Genomic DNA, 18192 nt, shown 5'->3' on the forward strand with positions numbered 1-18192 from the left:
TCGGGCTATTCTAGGCCTTTTGCTCTTCTATATTTATTTTAGAATTTGTCAATCCCTCTTGGGATTTTTATTAGCATTGCCTTGAGATTATTGATCAGTTAAAGAGAAAGTGACATCCTTCCTATCCATGAACATGGTATGTTTCTCCACTTAATCCATAAAGTTTGATACTTTTGCATTTTCTAATTATTTCTTGCTGATATAAAGAAATCAGATTATGTATATTGATATTATTTCCAGTAACTCTTACTTATTTTAATAAATAATAATTTAATAATTTCTATACACAGTGTTCTCTTTTTTCCTTTCCAGTCTTTATATGTTTTATTTTGTGTCATGTCTTATTATTATGGCTAAGGCTTCCAATACAGTGATGACTAGAAATCCTTGTCATGTTCCTGATTTTTAAAGAAATGCTTTTAATGTTTTACTGTGGCATATGATATTTACCAAAGTTTTTTGTTGGTTCCCTTTATCAAATTAAAAGAGTTTTCTCTGTGCCTGGTTTTGCTAAGATTTTTTTATTGCATTGTTTTATTAATTGCTTTTCCTTAATCAATTGAGGTGATTATATGGTTTATTTCCTTTAATTTCTTAAAGTGATATTCTAGTGTTGAATGAAATAACCTAGAATAAACTTAACTTGGTCCTGCTGTGCTATCTTTTTATACATGGTTGGATTAACTTTGCCTATGTTATTTAGGAATTTTGCTTTCATTTCAGGAGTGAGATTGCTATGCAATTTTCTTTCTTGTATTTTACGGTCTGGCTTTATTATAAAGATTAGAATAGTCTCATAAAGTGAATTATGGAGTAGTCTTTTTTCCATTCTTTGAAAGAGTTTATGATAGGAATTATTTATATCTTGAATGCTTGGTAGAGTTCATCTCTAAAACCTTGTGGTACTGGTATTTTCTTCATGGGAAGAATTTTAAATACTAATTCCATTTTTCATGGTTAGAAGAGCATTGACGTTTTCCATTTCTTTTGGAGTCAGTTTTGATAATTTAGATTTTTCTAAAACTTTGCCATTTCACACAATATTTCAAATTTATTGGCATTTTTTATAACTTGGTTTCTGAGATATGCTATTTTTTTTGATTAAATTCAGTTTTATTGAAATATATTCACATACCATAAGTCATCCATGGTATACAATCAACTGTTCACAGTACAGTCATATAGTTAAGCATTCATCACCACAGTCTATTTCTGAACATTTTCCTTACATCAGAAAGAGTCAGAATAAGAAAAAATGAAAGTAAAAAAGAACACCCAAACCATTCTCCCCATCCCACCCTATTTTTCATTTAGTTTTTGTCTCCGTTTTTCTACTCATCCATTCATACACTAGATGAAGCGAGTGTGATCCACAAGGTTTTCACAATCACACTGTCACCCCTTGTAATCTACATTGTTATACAATCATCTTCAGGAGTCAAGACTACTGGGTTGGAGTTTGATAGTTTCAGGTAATTAATTCTAGCTGTTCCAATACATTAGAAACTAAGAGGTGTTATTCATATAGTGCATAAGAATGTCCACCAGAGTGACCTCTTGACTCCATTTGGAATCTCTCAGCCACTGAAACTATTTTGTCTAATTTTGCATCCCCCTTTTGGTCAAGATTCATCCCCGGGAGTCATATCCTGCGTTGCCAGGGAGATTTACACCCCTGAGAGCTGGGTCCCACATAGGGGGAAAGGCAATGAGTTCACCTGTTGAGGTGGCTCAGTTAGAGAGAGAGAGGGCCACATCTGAGCAACAAAGAAGTACTCAGGGAGAGACTCTTAGGCAGAATTATATGCAAGTTTAGCCTCTCCTTTGCAGTAATGAGCTTCATAAGGGCAAGTCCCGTGATAGAGGGCTCGGCACACTGAGATTTGCTATTTTACATGCATGCTCCTCTCATAGCATCTGTTCTTCCCCTCTCAGGTAGCCCTCATCACAGGGCTTTGTAATTGCCTGTTTGCTTGTCTGCCTCTCAGTCTGCACCCCACCCCGGACAGTGAGCTCTCCAAGATCATGGGCTGTGTCTTGTCAGAACCTGATGACGTACCGGTGCCTGCATATAGAAGGCGCTCAATACATGCTTGTTAAATTAATGATTAAATTAAAAAACTTGTGCTTGGTACTTTGTGGAAACAGCAATAATAATATCATACATGTATACCATTTCTTACACTTTAAAGAGCACTGTCATCTGCATTATTTCATTAATTATTTTCTGTCACTGTCTTCCTATCTTCTTGCCTATCTAAGAACCTCTGAAAGGCACGAGCATCCGAACCACAAATTTGTCCGCTCCACTAACATGCCAGCACTGAGGACTTCCTGCCCTGCTAAGCTTTATTAAAACAAACCAGCTTATGATGAATATACATGTTTTTCAGAGAATGTGCAATTCTGAAGGAGGTAAAAGGTTTTTAACTCCATTTTACAAGCGAGAAAACAAACCTTGCGAGAACAGGTTCTCTGCTCAGTGCACCAGCTGCCTCCTCACGTGAGTCTCTGTCTCTCTTTGAGGTGCCAGAGGCAGGGGCAAGGGAGGAAGAAATAAGTTAAAGTCGTCAACCTTGGCTCTTTTATCCTGAAATTATTCTACCTTTCTCTTGTAACTTTGAATTTAACGCTGTGTATCTGAGGGTTCTTTGAATCAGTGAACGATTCACAAAGCAGTTTTTCCCTGGACCTGTTTTTGGTTTAAGGAAAGGCACTGACTTCCAGAATTTTACTCTTTGGAAGTCGAGTATTTTTATGCTCAGGGGACTTTTTTTAAAACCACACTAAACATATTTCTTTTGTAATTAAAAAACTGTAGTAAAGAACAAAATTACTGCACTCATCCTCTTGCTGGCTTTCCTCCTGCCATCAGGAATTTTGGGGCTCATCTAGCCCTGGCTCCCTCATTTACAGATGTGATGAATAAGACCTGGAGTTGGGAAGAGACATGCCCAGAGCTGCACGGTCTGTGCTCGGCCGAGGCGGACAGGATCCCAGGGCTCCTGACGGTGGATCTAACCCCTTTCTAAGCTTGAGCTTCCACCATCAATTATAACATGTGTCTAGTGTCTCAGGGCTTTATCTAGTTTATGAATTTGATTTTCCATGTATCCGGTACTGTTGGTAAAACTAATCCTGTGTTTATTCAGGACTTAAAACTAACTGACAGTTTCACATCAAACAAATATGGAATGGTATGATAATATTTTAAGCATTCAAAAGAAAATTCCTTGTAATTTCATATTCTATTAAGAAATTAAAACTATACTTTAAAATATATAAACTTAAATCCATAAACCTGTATCCCAGCCAACACCCCACTTGAATCAAAGAATGATAGTTGGTATTGATTCCTTTTTTTTTTTTTTTACATAAAAGATAGCATTCAATAACTGTATTCTGGAGATGTATGATTCCACTATGGTTTTGTTGCAGAAGTTGATTTCATGAATACATCACCTTTTGCTTTTAAGAAGTCCTTAAGATTTTATGTTAACCCCCAAGTATTTTTTTTGTAGTTTATGGAAATTACAGTGATACCATTTTATGGAGCAAAGACACCCCAACTACATCACTATCTTCTTATCTTCTTGCTTGTGTAAGAACTCTGAAAGTCATGAGCATCCAAACAACAAATTTGTCCGTTCTACTAACATGTCAGCACTGAAGACTTCCTGCTCTGCTAAGCTTATTAAAACAAACCAGCTTATGAGGAATATAAATGTTTTTCAGAGAATGTGCAAACAGCACATTTCTGTCTTTTTCTTCTCCTGGAAGGCTGCATTTTGAAAGCCTGCATGATTTCAGCCACACAGACGAGCTGCTTCCTGAAAGAAATAAAGCTGTAGGGGTGAGAAAGTCCTTCAATAAACATGAATATGTCCCCGATGTGTTTCTGGACTTTGTCAGCTTGGGTGGTGTCTCATTGCCAAATTGGGAAGAGCTGGTAACACTTTTTTCTTCTTCTTCCCTTTTTGCTACTGAATTAATACAGAGTCATGCATGAGGGATATACATGGATTGCCAGATACTCAGCAGTGGGCCCTGCAGTTGTCAACAAAGAGCACCATGCCTACATAATTACTCAGTGTTCTCTGCACACATTTGCTGCACTTGTGTTCTAAGGGTGTGGGCAGGGTCAGGCTGGGCTCATCGGGGAGAGCACAGCTAGAACAGCCAGGCTTGCAGTGGGGAGGCACCACCATTTGTCCAGGAGGAAGGAGGTGCGGGAGGAGCAGGAGGCCTTGGAGAAACCAGGGTGGAGAGCCGGGTCTGGCCAGGCTGGAGTTGGAGGTTGGTGCAAGCAGGGAGGTGCCCAGACCGAGGCAGAAGGGGTCACGCCGCTACTGGAGGTAGAGGAGGTGAGTCCAGAGCGCTGCAGGTCCCAGCCAGGCTCCTGGAGAGTGTAGATGTGTTGAAGCCTCCAAGGAAAATGGCAAGATCCAACTCGTTAGTTTAGAAAATCCCGAAAAATCTTTATTGCCCCACAACCCTCCTTACTCTGGCCTACCCTGACCACTGTATTTAAAACTGCAATTTATGCCCTACCTCCCAACACTTCGGATCTCCTTTTCCCTTATGATATAGCGTGTATTTATTTGTCCATTATGTTCATTTTCTGTTTTCTCTAATTAGAATATATGCTCCTTGGGAAAAGTGACCCTTTTCTGTTTTGTTGGCTGCTGAATTCTCAATGTCAAAAACAGTGCTTGGCACACAGTGGGTGGTCAATAAACGTGGGTTGATTGGCTGACTGAGGTACCCTATGAACCCAAAGAATTTCTTGGACACTCCATGCTTTGGGGGTGCCCCCCATCCACCACTTTGCTAAACTAAAATATTTATTAGTATTTAATTTAAAAGGCAAAGATGACTTTTCTCTGCCAGAGAGATAATCATGAGTGTTCATGGTGGGAAAGCTGTGGGAAAATACATATTTCACTTTAGGATCAAAGTGCAGATTCCAGTACCCAGATTGGGCTCTGAGAGAAAGCATATTCTTCCCTAAAAGCTCAATTCCTGTCAGGGAGTGGAAGTGACTCCTGGGAAAGGATGACAGAGATCCACCAGAAAGCACCTCACTTCTCCACAGCACTATTTCCAGGTAGTTCTCACACAGAGCATCTCTTCCTGCCAATAAGAGTTTCTCACATCCCTCAAATACACGATCGTTCACTTCCCCAGCGACTGCTGTGGTGGGCCCTGTGCCATCTGTCACCAACATGACGAGACCAGTGGGAAGGATGTGGGAGAAGGAAAGGGCAGGCCAAGAATTTTACAATTTATCAAGATTTGAGATGAACACCTAGTTTTTTTCCTTTTCCATTAGAGCCCTGTTCATGGAATATTGTTCCATTTTTCCCTGAGGTATTTTAAGGTAGGGGTATTTCCATGTGACATTTTGCTAATTGAGGCTGTTTCCAGTGGGTGAGCTTACTTCAAGTTCTTGAAAAATGGACTCTTGAATAAAAAATTTTTGATGGAGGGGGGAGGCTCCAGGGAAAGAGGATCTGTATTGTGTATACTGGCAGGGGAAGGCTTTCTTTCTCCATTCAGAGTAATAGTTCAGTTTTTGAATTACCCCTTGTAAAATGCCAGCATGTTGCTCAGCCAGAGCGTTTTGGTCTTTCTGTGGTGGAGAGAATATTCAGACATCAGCCATGCAGAGCCTGTGCTGGTGGACATGCAGCCTGTGTCAGCTTCTCTAGGAACGAAAACCAATTATTGAGTATCTTCCGTGCACAAAGCATATTGCTGAGCACTACGGAAGGTTCAACGATGTATGAAAGTATTGTGACTGCGTTTTCAGATTTTCTCCTTTCAGGGAACTAAACGGTGGAATCTATCCAGGAAGATATTTTCACAGATTACTCTTGGCCTGGCTTTCTAGTGCTGATTAAAGATGCATGTGTCAGTGTGTGTGGGTGTGTGTATGTGTGTGTGTTTATGTGAGAGAGAGGGAGGGAGGGAGGAAGGGAATATGTGTTTCAGGTGGAGTCATGCTGTGAATGACATTTGTTAGATCCCAATTCCATTTTGCTGAAGAGATTCTTAAATGTGATATATTTCAATCTGGGAAGGACTTGCTTTATAAACAGCTCATTCTGAATAAAGTGCACCCGCAAGGCACACCCTGCCTCACAGCTCCGGGAAGGATCAAGAAGGGTCTGCTGTAACTATTTCTTTTCAAATGTGACTCAGAACGAAACTGATGTTTCAAACTACATGGTTATTTTGGCTAAAGGGTGCTCAAAAGTTTATTCAAATGTTAGGTCTTTCACCCAAACAATATCAAGAGTGCATATAATTAGTTGATGGTAAATAAAGAAAAAAGTTCTAATTTCCTCGAATTAATTTTTAAAAACTCAGAAATATGTGAAAACTCATTTTCTTTCAGTCCACGCTTCCAACTCTGCCAAGAAAATGTATTTTATATTTAATCAGGAAGTTTGTGGACACCTAAGACTGAAAAGTTTCAGGATGACGGCATCCTACTTGAAAACTCAAAATGGTCCAGAAGGTTTCTTTTTTAACCCAGATTTTGGATATAGGAGATAGAATGCACATCATGGTTTTTGGAAGAAAAATTTGTTTGGTATGTTGCGTTTAAATATTATTGATTAACTTTATTTTCCCCCATGGGCCTTGAAAGGCTCAAGCTGTAAAGTCCCATGTGCCAGCCAGGCGAGGAGTAACAGCCCCCAGAGGTCCTTGCAGAATGCATTCCTTGCAGACTGTCCATTGGCCCAGAGCCTGGGAATTCTGCCTGCTCGCCAGAGGCACACTTCCAGACTCATGGAATATTATCATTTAAAGGGACCTTCCACCTGTCGGTGGGGGCCCAACCTCCCATCCAGATGTTGAACTCTCCCCTGCAGATCTTGGTTGCCATTAATAGAGATTGGTCTTATGCATTAATATTCCCAATAGTGACTTTAAAGGCCACTACTGAGCCCTGGTGTCATGGGGAAGAGTTCTGCAATAGTGGCTCAGGACTTTGCCTTCTTGGCATTTAGACTTCATTAAGAGCTTTTGGAATCATAGTTCTACCATCTAGTCTCTTACTTTCTTGTGTTTTGTGGGTTGCTGCAGATTTGAAGCATCTGACAAGGAAGTTCATAAATCCCTAGTGGCCAGGATGGAGACATTTGGAATTAGGAGACTGTATTCTTGGGTAAATATGTTGTCAGCCTGGAGGCAGACTTTTCTTGGTCTAGTAAAGGACCCAGCTCTCAGCCCTTTTCAGTGTTTGTAGTGGTGACAAGGATACAGATAGAGAGCATGTAGTTCAAATTTGGGCTGTTGTGAAGCAGGAAGGGACGATGGATATATTGGTAGATGGAGTCAGGATCCAAGACAGTCTTGACAAGCTGGAATGATGGGCCAAATCTACAGTGAGAGTGACAGGGATTGTACAGTGAAGCTGTCAGCCAAGAGTGCAGAGACACGGCTTAACCGTGGCATATGGGAAAAAGAATTAGTGGCCTTCACTGACCACAATTCTGTAGAAATTAATGATGTGGCATTTGGCAGCATTTGCAAAGCCCTGGAGAGAAATGAGCCTCTGACTCTGTATTTCACCAACCATGCCAGAAGAAGTGTTTAAACTTACATGTTGAATTTCAATGAAAATCACATTGTATTTGTCTTAACTCATGACTGCTTGACTTTTGGGGCGCATTGGGTCCCATTCTCTACTATATGGATACCTACTTCTCCCCCACTTCTCTCTCCTCCCATTACATCAGTGAAAACTTTCACCCAGTCTTGATAGATATTCTCTCCTCTTTACAGGGAGTAGAACTCTGAAATCTTCTTCTTGAACAGCCACCCCATATTTACTTCCTCCTGCTGAAGTCTTGACCTTCAGCTGGAGAGGGAGGTGGAGAAACAGCTGTATCCCCAAGTCTCAGATTCATGGTCCCTGGAGGTGCTGCCTCGATTCCTGCTGACTCTGTCCCCAGCAACTCAGCAGCTGTGGACAGTGGCTAGTGGGATGATGCATTTTGGCAGCTTCTCTTGTAGGGCCTGGACCTGTGCCCCGGGAAGATTGCCTTTCCTGGTCTGGCTTCCCTCCCCCTGCCTTCCACTCAACTCTTGTTACTTAAAGGCCTGACCTCTTCAGTCCCCCCATCCTGGGAGATGCTGCATGCCATTGAGTCTCCCCGACATTTGGGATGTCAGGTCCCATCTGGTTGAGAATGTCAAACACATGTACTTTGCTCCCCATAGTCGGTATGATGCTTGCTTTCTGAAGCCACAAGTGAACTCAGCCATTGCTCCTAAGAAAGCTCAGTTTTTGTAAGAATGCTGTCCTTTGGGGGAGATGGGGAAATGGAACAAAGGTGTACTTTTGGCAGCTGCAAGTTTGTGTCCCTAGTTAAATTACCTGACCTCTTGTGCCTTGGTTTCTTCATCTATAAAATGTTGATGAAGTGGGCTGATGGTACTCACCTCACAGGGTCATTCTGAGGATAAAAGGAGACAATGTTCACAAATCCCAGCTCACAGAAAATGTGCAATAAATGTGAGTTTCTTTTCCATCTTTCTTTTCAAAGGGCCTCTGTGATATCTGTTCTGTGTTACTGATGGAGATGCTGCAGGAAAAGAATTTCTGACCCAGGAGGGGGGTTGAGATTAGACGGTCCCTGCCTAGATTCCACTCTATTCAGACTATAGAATTCAAGTTAGATTGTTTGTACTTTGCAGGGGCGATGAGGTGTATGGCAGGGGAAAGATGTTTGGGGCAAGGGTACCACAACTGGAGAGCAATGGACCGCTTTAGCGGTCCATAGACCAGGTCAGTGTAAATGACATACCCTTATTATCTTGGAAGAGAGTGAACTCCCCGTCACTAAAGATAATCAAGTAGAGGCTGCAAAGCTTCTGGCAGGGTTACTGAGGGAGGAAGACAGGCTGGATTTGAATGACCAAGAAGGTCCCTTCCAGTGCTAGGCTCTCAGAACCACAGATGCCACAATAACAGCTCTTCAAATTTCAGGCAAACATGGTGGTGCACTGTGACCTTGTACCCTTGTTACTAGAGGCAAAGAACTCTGATTGCTCCTGGGCTGTGGAGTCCACTCCCAAATGATTGAAAATTTGTTTGGTGACTCAGGATTTTGATGAAAGAGGTGAATGTAAAATCTACATTGTCTCAGTGATGAGGAGTGTGACATGGGTATGGAGAGAATCCAGTCTAGCCCAGGACTGGTAACTCTGAACTCCCACAGGGACAGGCAGGTTGCTGAGGAAGCAGGTTTGCTGCATGGCTCCAGCAATTCAATCCACCAAACATTCATTTCTCTCCTCCCCTGCACCAGCCCGGTGCTAGGCACCCGCTATGGAGCATGCAGTCTTGATGGAGACACTGTCATCAGCTCAAGGAACTTCCTCCAAAATGCAGCAGCAAATGGGCCTTGGAGGAGAGATGGAAGTCTGGGATAAGAATTAGATTTTAGGAAAACGTACATCATTTTACCCAGTCTCAATTTAATCAGAGGAAAAAAGTACATTGGAGCAGAGGAAGTGTTTACAGTTGTTTTAATAATATAGAAACACAATGACCAAATATTTGGATTACAGAGAAGAGTTGCGGTGTTTAAAAGAGACGTCAGAAGATTTATATCAACACCAGGCTCAGGACAGGCCCACCTTGTCATGGAAGGCAACCGTTTGAGAGGCATCATGTTCTTTCAGCAGTCGGACAGTTGCAGAGGGGCCCAGGCAAGGGAGCTAGCTCAGGGGGAGTAGGGGAAGGGTGGGTGGTAGGGACAGATGGACAATCTTGGGACAAGGCATCCCTGGGACTTAGTAGAAGGGTATCTGAGGAATAAGCACAGGGTTCATGGAGGTTCTAAAGTCAGGAGTCAGTAAAGGAAGATGGCCTGATGTGGACATACGTGGACCCAGTGTTCCCATCTTTACAAAGGCTAAACCCTCTGCTTACAATCTGGATCCCATCTCTCTTGCCTTCTCATGGGTTTTATTCCTGCAGTTAGCTCTTCTGCCTTTTCTATTGTCTATACTAACCAAAGAAACATGTTCCAGTATCTCCTGTCTTTAGCCAATTCATTTGCAACCCCATGTTCCTCTCTAGCTATTGCCCCATTCTCTGTATCCCTTCATGGCCTTTATTTCCTTTTCTCCCATTCATTCCTCAACCCATTATAATTGTCTCTGGCACTTCACTGAGACCCCTCTGGTCAAGGTCAGTAGTGACCTCCTTGTTGCCAGATCCAGTGGACACTTCTATGGCATCATCTTGGCAGCATTCAAGACAGTTAACCACTCTCTCTCTCTGATGCTAAATTTTTCCATGACCCTGTATTTATCTTTCTTTCCTTTATTCTACCTTAATTGTTAATCTGTTTCAGTGTCATTTGCTTGCTCCTCCTCTTCTACTCACTTTAAAATATTAGAAGTATTTTAGGGTACAGGCAAAACCCTTTTCTTTTCCAAACACTTTCTCAAGTGAGGGATCCTTTCTGGTACTTTAGGTGTAAAAATTTATGTATGTATGTATGTGTGTGTGTATGTATGAAAATGCAAATGATGACTTCTAAATTTTGATCTCCAGTCTCAGACCTCTCTTCTACGCTCAAGATTTGCATGTTGAACAGCTAACTCAAGCTTTGCACATGGATGTATTATGGACCTCTCAAACTGAGCAAGACTTGAACAGAACTATTAACTCCCCTTTCCCCAAACAAATCTGTTCCTACCTTATGACTGTCCTTCCATATTGTTCCTCTCTAGCCAGTTGCTCAAGCCAAAAACTCTGCAGTCATCCTTGATTCCTTCCTGTTTCTCATCCATCAATGTCTTTTTTGGCTCTCCCTGTAATTCATCCATGTCTCTCCTTCTCCACTGCCAAAATCCCAGTCCAAGCAAACATCCCTGTTCACCTGGTTTAGTGTAGCAGCCTTCTAACTGGTCTTTATGATTCCTTTGTACACTCTTCTAATCCATTCTCCACAAAGAAGTCAGTAATATTTAAAGTCCTTTCTGTGCCCCCAGCCCTTTTCCATGGCCCTCAAGGCTTGGAATATTTTGACTCTTGCTCACCTTTCTTTTTTCCATTTCATGCCACTCTGTCCCTTGTCCACACTGGATCCAGCCACACTGATCTCCTTTCTGTTCTTCAAACCCACTGACCTCCTTCCCACCTCAGGGCCTTTGTACTTGCTATTCTTTGGACCAGGAATGTTCATCCTTGGTCTTTGCATGAATGGCTCCTTCTGACCTTTTAGGTATCAGCTTAAATCTTACCTTCTCAGGGATGCCTTTGCTGACCATTTTATCTAAAATAGAACAATCCTCCCTTAAGCTGGTTCTTATGTCACCCTGTTTATTTCTTTTATAGTGCTTACTTGTATAAACATATAACGTGTTATGAGAAAAAATTTCATGAAGGAAATACACCAAAACAATTAAAAATGGTTAATACAGGTTGAAGGGACTGTGGTTGATTTTTATTTTTGTGCTTATCTGTATTTTTCTAAAGTTTCTCAAAAGGACATGCATTTCTGTTGTAATATGGAAAGAAAGTTTCCCTCCCCTTTACCAAGAAAGAAAGAAAAGAAAAAGAAAAAAATCCTAGAAATGATGGATTTGAGACATTAAAACTTAGGCGTGTTAACTTCCCTGCAGCTGAACTGCTGGAAGGTAGGGAGTAGGAAAAGATGGGGGTCAGAGAACGCAGCCTGTGCCAATTTGAGAGTGAACCAGGTGGAAGCCTGGCCTAACCCTAACGCAGCACCCAATCTGGATGCCTTGTCTTGGCTGTTGCCTGTCGAGGGCACTTTCCTTTTCTTTCCTTGGTAGAGCCTGTAGGGGGTGAATTCTGTTGGAATGGCCTTTTCAGAGCATGCCTGTTAGGGGGTCCTTTCAGAAGCGTTGTTTGTGACCAAGTGATTTTGCCTTTCAGACCACAGCAGAGAAGTCTCCTGGAGCCTACTTCCTTCCTGAGTTTGCACTCTCTCCTCAGGGAAGTTTTCTCGAAGATACAACAGGGGAGCAGTATCTCACTTATCGCTATGATGACCAGGTAAGAACCTGCTTTTGACTTTGGCATTTGCCACTGGGCAAGAAATGAGTTCTCAAAGATACCTTCAAAATAATTATAATTTCCCCTTGCCATGATCTAGTACAATAGTCCTTTTACATTCTTAAAGGATCCCAAGACCTCTGGATTGCCCAGGCTTGTGTATAACTTCATACATAATCTATAGTTCTTGCCCCAGTTGGATCATTTGCTTGAGAATAACTTTTCCTTATTTCCATCAGAAATACATGATAGAGTAGTTCATTTTAGATATTGCCAAATTTACTATTTATTATTCAATTATTATTCAATTCAGTGTTCTGGTTAAGCATTACTTTCTTTGTCCTTTTTGCTTTTCCTTCACTTCTATCACTGGCACTGACATTGGATGTTTTTCCAAGCCAATTTTCCAAAAAGGACAGTGTGTGTGTGTGTTTGGGGTGCGTGCATGAATGTGTGTGTGTGTCTGCATCATTTCATGAGTGCTCACTAGAGGATAAGGCCATGCTTTCCTGAGATGCAGAAGCTGGTCCTAGGAACTTGGATGCCTTCCCACTCTCAATTCACATGGATGCCTTAATGGCATTAAAGAGTATACATATCTTTGAAGTATTCACAATTCACTGCAACAGAGAATGTAAAATTTGTCAAATGCAGAGATTTCTATCTGACAGATCCTGAACTCATGAGAGAGTAGAGCGATCTGGGGTGGGATTTAAGATGATGTGGGATCTGGACGGGTTCTGGGAGACCTTGGCAACCACAGGTCCTGAGAGAGGGTGAGGCACTTGGCAAGATTCTTTTCTTGGGGAACGTGATGGGGTGGAGGGAGATGGCCAGCAAGTTCTGGTTTGGTTTAGACAGGGCCTGTTTTGGAGGGTGAAAGGAGAAGCTCTGGGAAACTCAATCTGCCAGCGTGGAGTAGCTCTAGGATTTGACTACAAGGAGGGGTCCTAGACCTGGGGCTGGCCATGCTAGGCAGAATGCCAGCGATCAGGCTGCAAGGAGGATTACGGTCTTGCACAGTATAGCCAGGCTGACGGGGTGAGGAACAGAGCATGGAGGGAAGATCGAGATGCCTGGTGCCTGGTACTCTGTGTCCCAAGTTAGGGGGTGATATGACTGAATTTTTTTTTAATTTATTTAATGAAATTTTATTGAAATCTATTCATATGGTTCATAGTTTCATCATAAAATTGTGCATTCACCACCACAATCAATTTTTGAACATTTTCATTACTCCAAAAAAAACAAAAATAAGAACATAAACAAAAATTCAAAAGAATGCTCACAACATCCCATACCCCTTAAACCACCCTTTTATCTCCTTATTGTCTTTATTTTCTTACTCATCTGGACATGACTTAGTTTTGATCCTCAAGGCTACTGATAAATGACCCACCTTGGAGGGTTTAGCTCTGGAGCTGGAGGTGAGTGAGGGGCAGGGGCTGTGAACCAGCAGACCCAGATGTGTGTGGGAGAGAACTACACAGGTTGGCAGGGGCAGTGGTGGGATGAGACCACCTTTGTTATTGAAAATCTCAATATTTAATCAATTTTTTCAAGTTAAGTAAGAAAAGTGAGTACATAAATAGTTCTTGTGGGAAAAGGGACTGAGGTGGGGGGTAATTTTGTAGCATATTATGAAGCCCAATTAATGCTTTTTAAAGGCATTTAGGCCTAGTTGCTGATAGGGCCCCAAATATCCTTAAGTTGCCTTCTGCCTCTCTCCCAATGGATTTTTAGAGGGCCTCTAATTGATGGCTCCTTTAAATCCAGAAGTCGTGATCCAAACAGCTTTTCATAGGAGCACTTCAGAGAAACTAATTGAGAAGCCAGTAAGGAATGAAAAAGAGTATTTGGAAAAGAACGAGCTATGTATTTTATAATTAAAGAGTGGCAATGCCTTCTCCAGGTTCTGCAGATACATTGTATTTAATATAATAACAATATAAAAGCTAGAAGAAGAGGAAAAGAATCCCACTAGTCTTTTCAAAAGGTCTGAAGCAGATCTTAAAGGTGTGTGGCATGCTGTGGAAATTTTGTCCTGGGACATGGTGTTCTAGAAAGCCCCAGCAAATAGCGTATGAAAACAATCTGTGTTGCCCCCACTGTGCATGTCTTATGAGGAAAAGGAATAAGGTCAAATTATAAGAAGCCAGTAATAGCACTACCCTTTTCTACTGAAAGCAAAGAAAACAGACCCTTGTACCAAAGTAGGTGTATCTCCTGAACGGACCTCAAGAATTTAATCAGCTAGAGGCTGTTTACCCATCACCCCATGCCCTGATTCTCTTCCTTTTAATGCCGAAAGTGCAGACTGTGTTGCAATGCCAGGAAGCTTGTCAGGAACTGGGAAGATGATAGAACCAATAAAGTATTACACAGCTTGAAAAATGCCCTTGTCCTGCAGCATATGATAAAACATATGATCAATTAAGAACAAAGGGTCTGGAGTCAGACTGCTTTGCTTGTGAGTCATATTCTGCCACTTTTTCTTGCTGTGTGACCTTGGACAGGTTACCATACTTCCCTGTGCCTCTGTATCCTCATTTGTGAAAGAGATATGGATGGTATCTACCTAATGGAGGTGTTTTGAGGATTAAAGGTGATAATGCATGTAAGTCCTCCCACACACAGCTTGGTGCATGTAACCACTCAATTTAGCTACTATTATTACTAATAATATTATTTGCAAAACCTCAAATCAGAAAATCTCAGATATGCTTATGCTAAAGGAAGCAACATATTCTCCATTCACATCAGGCACCCCACAAAGTTATCTGAAGCATAGAATTTGATGAATTTTTAAATATTTTTACACCTGTGTAACCATTGCCAGATTAAGAAATAGAACATTTCCAGAACCTTGTTTCCCCTTCAGTCAACATTCCCCACCCTAGAAGTAAACACTGTTCTGACTTCTATCATATAGATTGGTTTTGCCTGTTTTTATTTTTAATTTTATATAAATGGACTCTTACAGCATGTACTTGTTTGTGCCTGGCTTCTTTCACACATTATTATGTCTGAGAGATTCAACCAAGTTTTTGGATCCAGCATAATTTAAGATTTAATGTCTAGCATTTGGGTGTACTCTTTGGAACAAATTGCAGCATGTTGGGTGGCACGCAGCATTGTTCCTGCACAGAAATTACGGGTTCCTTACCTGGGGAGGTGGTGGGGACAGTTTTCCAGTGTAGCTTTGTTGCACCCTAGCAGGTGCTGGCATTCCACAGCCAGAAATCAGTGCAGGCAGGGGCTCTGGGAGACCTTTACCCAAATGCCTTATTTTACAGGTTAAGAAAACAGAGACTCTGAAAGTTCAGATGGGTTACTTAGGGATACTCAGTTATTTGAAAAACTAAGACTTCCCCCACACTGGAATATATGAAGCTGCTTTTCTCAGAAGAATTGTCTAGAAAATTATCACTTTTCTAAATATCTTTATTCCACTGTTATAATCAGTAGAACTTTGAGGACCTTAGTAGACCAAGGAGAATGAATATTAATGGGTTGCTTTATTGGCTCATGCTCCTTTAGGAATTTTGAATTAGCTATGTTGATACCATCTATAAGCACCTCATCCCTCACCTGTGTAACCCAGTTTTTTTAAATATGAATCACAGTTTTTTTCAGCCTGAGCTAAATGTTTTAACTGAAATTAAAATGGCACTGACTTCCCACTGGGTGAACTTTAGAATGGAAGTGTCTTAGCATTTGGTTGCATCACTCATAGGTGCTAGCTAAAACGTACTCATTTGGGATAACAGTTGGCTAAGGACATTGCGGTTGAGAAAGTCATTAGCCAGCCAGCCTTGGGGTAGATTCTTTTGTCATTCCTCATAGTGGTTTTGGAGTTTTGTCCCACTGAGAACCTGTTCATAGACAGACAGCTGAATGTCTGTCGGTTCTAAGAAGCAGATACTCAAGCCTTCTCCGTCGCTGACTAAGGCAGTTTTCAGAGAGCTGCTCTGTCACTCCCTGCCTAGTCTCTGTTTCTGGGAAAAGGGAACAGTGAGATCTTCCCATCCTTAACTAACTTTAACTTTCTAAAGCTTCAAACTTGAGGCTTCATCAGTGCATTGCAGGGACTGATTTAAACGTCTATGACAAGCTTAGTGCTTCTAAGCTAGAAGGTGTGTGTGTATGTGCATGTGTTTTAAGTTAGGAAATCTCTTTGTATTGCACAAATACAAATGTTTTTTTCTTATTGTTTTTTATTTTTTTATTCTTTTGGCATTTATTAGGCACAGGGAAACATGGAAGGTGTGTCTTCACAAGGTTTAGTGGATTTATTGTAATATGCCCCTTCCTAATTGGCAGCCACAATGGGATAATGGAAGTTAAGTTGTTGACCTTGAGCTCTGATGACGGTGAAAATAATGATAACTTTGAAAATGTAAGCAGTAGATAATTTAGAGATTGGTACTTTTTTCTATGATCTATGAATTGTCCTTATTTGTGTGTACCTGTTGGTGTAACGTGGATGTTGTCACCTTTAGGCAACAAGGCATTGAAAGGCAGAAAAAATGCTAATCACTGAATTCTATGCAGGACAAGCTGAGTTTTCAGTAAATGGTGGGTTCTGATTTTCCTAAAATTAACTCAGAATAAATCCCATTCATAAGCTTGCAACCATTTAGAGGAGGACTTCCTTGACTGATGCTGGAGAGGTCATTTTAAACCTATTTATACCCCCCTTCTTCCCTCCTCCCTTGTGTCCTGTAATCTTCCGTCTCCTCTGTAGATTCCAGGTTAGGAGCCCACTGCCTAATTTAGTATTTGTTTTGTCTCTTCTTCCCACATTTAAGTGGATTCAATATTTTCCCCATATTTAAAATACTTTACCTGCCTTCTTGTGTACTATCACTTTCAGTGACCGCTCTATTTTCAAATTCTTATTTTCTCCTGCTGCTTTATCCTACTCATTTTTGAATCTAACTTCTGTATCTCCTCTTCCCCCTTAAACAGTGACTTTCTTGAAGTCAAATCTAGATTCTGGTGTGAATTATTTTATGCTTGTAAAATTCCATGTTTGTACAAACTCTAAGATGTTGTGACATCACTTATGGGGTCTAGTTGACTCCTTTCTTGGATGTCATTGACTGTTTGTATGGCTTCTTGTTTCAACAGTGCCTCTCCAATTTGTATTTTCTATACCCTTGCCATTGTCAGAAAGACTGGATGTGTGGCTTTGACAGTCACCTGGAATTATAAATGTCAGAGTTGAAGGAAGTTTAAGGGTTCTGGTTTTACAGTTGAGGAATCTGAGCTCCAGAGAGTAACAGTGTCTTACTCGGGGTCCCCCAGCCAGGCAGTAGCAAAGCCAAGGGCTTGTTCTTTGCCCTTAAGCTCAGTTAAGACATTTTTACATCTACTCTGTGGGCAGGAAAATATGAGAGAAATGTTTGAATGAAATTTTAATACTAGTAGTAATAATAATACATTAATAATGAAGTCTTTGGTAGTTTTGTTTCTAAACTACTTGTAAATGACTTTTTTCTTATACTATTATGACAAACTTAATTTTCCTTTTCCTTATTTAACTATTGATTTATGCATTCTTTCTAAGGGAAGAAATCTGTTTGCTTTGAATACCTCTTTCTCAAAGTAATTTCTTCTGAACTTTTCATGAATATTTTGGCCAGAAGCTTCATTGTGGTTAAACTGTTGGCAGTTCTCAGAAATATCACTTGATGTTTCCAAGTTATTTATGTAATAGCTTTTAGCTTGGAAAGTGTATACCAACTTCTGAAATTTCCGGGGAAGGAAGATGGACACAGTTGCTGGGGTCTACAGGGTACCATCATCATCGCTGATCAAAATGAGCTGCTTGTATGTTCTCTACATAGGAGAGTTTCCATGTTGTTTCTGGCTGATGTGTATAATGTTTTTAAGCAGCAAGCCATACAAACTGGAATTGTTCATTCCTTTGTTAGTGAGTAATCTTGGTCAAATGCGCTTATGCTCCTTAAATATTCCAGTGATTTAGCGACCTTACAAGAAAGCAAATTCATGGTCTGTTCGGAGAAGACAAGAACACTTTAATGGGAATAACTCGTTCTCTCTTGCTTCTTCAGGCACGTTGCAAATGCACGCACACTGCACATGCAACAGGACATGCTGTTCTGATTGATTCT

General features: G+C 41.0%; 1 protein-coding gene across 6 annotated transcripts in view; it reads left to right on the forward strand.

Moving 5' to 3' along the window:
* ADAMTSL3 (ADAMTS like 3) overlaps positions 1–18192 on the forward strand; it is a 389485-nt gene that overhangs the window by 62882 nt on the left and 308411 nt on the right. For 5 of the 6 annotated variants that reach the window (XR_005216378.1, XM_037833191.1, XM_037833189.1 and 2 more), the window contains exon 3: positions 11933–12052. Coding sequence is in view for 4 of the 6 variants with exons in the window: in XM_037833191.1 (XP_037689119.1) it covers positions 11933–12052 (120 nt within the window). In the remaining 2 variants the exon portion in view is untranslated. Of the gene's footprint in view, positions 1–11932; positions 12053–18192 lie in introns of those variants that run through there. The other variant, XM_037833193.1, reaches the window with a different exon arrangement.

Source organism: Choloepus didactylus, chromosome 4, assembly GCF_015220235.1.
Source record: "Choloepus didactylus isolate mChoDid1 chromosome 4, mChoDid1.pri, whole genome shotgun sequence".
NCBI classification, from domain to species: Eukaryota; Metazoa; Chordata; class Mammalia; order Pilosa; family Megalonychidae; genus Choloepus; species Choloepus didactylus.